General features: G+C 31.4%; 1 protein-coding gene across 1 annotated transcript in view; it reads left to right on the top strand.

Moving 5' to 3' along the window:
- Smp_134210 (hypothetical protein) overlaps positions 1-2570 on the top strand; it is a gene marked incomplete at both ends in the record, with an annotated part of 18081 nt that extends 15511 nt beyond the window's left edge. The window contains one exon of the mRNA XM_018800017.1: positions 2200-2570. Within this exon, the coding sequence (XP_018653873.1) occupies positions 2200-2570 (371 nt within the window). The remainder of the gene's footprint in view (positions 1-2199) is intronic.
- Positions 2571-3337: the final 767 nt, after the last annotated feature.

Raw genomic sequence — 3337 nt, 5'->3', positions numbered from 1 at the left:
ACCACCATTGAAGACCTGGAAGCACTGGACGACTGTTACATCCTAGTATGAGGTTCTCCAGTAGTATGCACTTATGACCCCATACACGGGATTTGAAACCAGGACTTTTGGAACATTTTCTGCCAAATAAGCCACTGAGTATATTACGACCGGAATCTTTTTATCGATGTAGATGCTATATTACATTTCACAGAAAGCTCTAAAGAGAAACTTCTTCCTGTAGATTCTGAACCACATTGATGATATACAACCTTCGGAAAACTGGTAGATCAGAAATCCAAATCTAGATTAGTATAAAACTGTATTCATTGATGTCACAGAACTAGTAAATAAACTAATAGTTGTACTTTCTTTCAGTCTTGACCGTTCGTTCTTTATATGTGACTAATTATCTTTTTTTTATTATTTTATTTATTATTAGTGGCTTTATTCAATATTATGTTTTTGGCATAATATAGGATTCTCAACACAAATTATTTCAACAAGTTCCTCTTTCTTATTTCTTGATCAATCATTGCGATAAATACTGAGTGGCCGCCAGTTAGATGTTAGCAGTTCAGGAATCGATATGTGAATAATGTATATTCTTTTCTATGCATATGGCCAGTAACCACGATGTCTCAGATTGGGTTCTTTTGTAACTTGTACAGCAAAATGTTGTCAACTTCTCACAAACGTACCTGAATAGTTTATGAGAATAATAGGCATAATGATGTGTTAAAACAAACAAGAGAACAGATAACTTGTTGGAATATCTAGATGGCAGGAACAGGTAGCCCAGATATTCAAGCAGGCCGTCTAGTGATTAAATAGCTTTTTGACAACTAACTTGAGTGTTTTAGATATTAGACTCCAATATATAACTCAGATAGTGTGATTCCAAGGCCAGGGTGATTAGTTTATGCTTACATGTGTTATATTTGACGAAAAAAGCTTATATATGCCAAGTCACAAGCGGTTAACAAAATAGACCTTCGAAACATTTTAAAATCTGTGTTATTTTACTGTGGAACCATCTACATCATTGAGGATATCATGAAAACTTTTAGTTTGGACAGCATTTTCCATAACTTTCTGAAATATCTAATGCTTATAGAAAGGACATGTAGAGATAAGAAATTTCTTTTCAGTTAGTTTTTCATCCCGGCCTTACTCTAATATTTATGTCTGATTTACAATGATGAAATAACTTGTGTCGAGCCGTTGTGTTACGTAACAATTATATAATTCCACCTTGAATATGAAATAATATCGAGTGATTGAAAGAAAGAGGATTGTAAGAATCAAAATATTTACTCAGGAAATCAAACAGTTATCACATTGTATAATATATAAAAAGAACTAACATAATATTTCGATAAAAGGTCGGTAATATAGTAGGTGTTTAATAATCAAGAGATGAATGTTGAAAATATGTAAAAATATAGAAGTATTAGAAATTAGAACATTATTTAAATATTTTTGAAGGAAAGAGTTTAATTAAAGTTCAGCTAAATACCAAAATCCAATACGGATGACCAGAGTGGAGTGAGTAGTTGTAGAAACTTCCTTTGGATCCAAAAGTTAGTTTGTGAATATGGATCCCGATAGCTTCAAGAATATGCAACAGATAAATTCGTATATCATGTGGTAACCGTGATGGAACATGTTGGAAAACCTTGGACTCTCTATTCAAGTCAAATTAATGACCTTTGTTCACCGAATAAGCGAGAATAGAACTCGAAATCACTTTTATCCATCCGTTGCTCAACCAAGATGGATGGTGTTCTGTTATACGATAATGAACTTGCTAAATGTAAGCACTATATAGCTAGCTCCAAAGGAGCAGATGAATTGGTAAATACATATGTATGTAACGAATTCAAGCAATCTGTCTTTATTGATGGTTTGTATTATCGAATGATCACAGAAAACCACATTCAGTCCATCTGTAGTAAATGTTTTCTTCACCGCGTTTCTTAACCACTGAGTTACAATTTCTTCAGTAACATCATATAGGAACTGTAACGCTGGTTGAAACGACATTGCTTCGCTCTATTCATTCTTTTAAATAAATGTCATAATGGGGATTTTCATTTTCATGCTCATAATTTGTGTACAGTAACAAAAGATTCAATATCATACATACGCTGAATTTTATTTATAGTTCAGTGTTTGCCATATAAAAACTTGATAAACCACTTTACATCTTGTTTAAAGGTCCGTTAATGAGTTCAGTATTTTTTATGCAGTGGCCAAACAGTTTTCAAATTGGAAGCTTACCACCTATATATCAGTGTTCAACAGATTATTCAGAAACTTATCAAGATGGTAGCATTCATACTGGTTATGTAAGTCATTTATCAAATACAATCCAGGCACAATCACGAAATGAAACTATAAAACTGCGAAAAAGCAATACTATAAGTTTCTCAGATGAGAAACAAATCATCTATGATGAAGACGATAGCGTTGAAAATTCTTCAATCGTTAATAAAGCGCACAATTCTTGTACAATTCATAGACTTAAAGAAACGTATAACACAAAAGATAGTAATTCAAGAATAAATCTTTATCCAAGGATCATTTAGAATAGAAAAAGTTAATTAGTTCTCATATCTACTTGAAATCATTCAAACAGATACAATCAGCACAAGCATTCAGAATTTAAAAAAAGTGCTTCGAAGAATCATTTATTCCTTTAATTTATATGTGCAATATATGCTCTAAATTAATATTTAAATAACATTAATGGTTTTCAGCTAAACATAGCCTTATGTCATTAAATTATTACTTTACACATGTTTACATTCTCTCAAAAGGACTTCGTTCCATTCTTTTTTTTGTTAAACAATTAGTTACTATGTGTTCCCAAAATTTTTTCTGTTCGCTATTCTTTATGAAATCTGACCTATTTTGATCTCAACGATCATTTTAGTAGATGTCAACAACTAAGAGGTTTATATTTCAAATATTTTATTAGATATAAATTGGCATGACAATATTTTCAACAAGAATCTTTTATTTTCTGTTTGAATCAGATTGGCAGCAGATGCTATGTCTTCAGTGTCGGAAAGTGAACAAAGTCTAATTCATTTAACTGATAATTCACTTCCCAATCCACATTTTGAATCAGTTAAAAAAGGAGAAATTACCATTCAAAATGTTGATAACACTAATAAATATTTGCATAGTATTAAACGTGTACATAAACTAATTGAAGAAGAATTAATGATGGAATACGATATGAAAAGTACTAATACAACAACAACTACTACTAATGCAACAAAGACAGTATCACTAATTACCACTATCGATAATGATGATGAAATTAGTCGTGGCAATAAATCCTCACGAT

This window comes from Schistosoma mansoni, chromosome W, assembly GCF_000237925.1.
Source record: "Schistosoma mansoni strain Puerto Rico chromosome W, complete genome".
Classification (NCBI taxonomy): Eukaryota; Metazoa; Platyhelminthes; class Trematoda; order Strigeidida; family Schistosomatidae; genus Schistosoma; species Schistosoma mansoni.
Note: the sequence above shows the minus strand (reverse complement) of the source record. Positions and strands in the feature narration are given on the sequence as shown.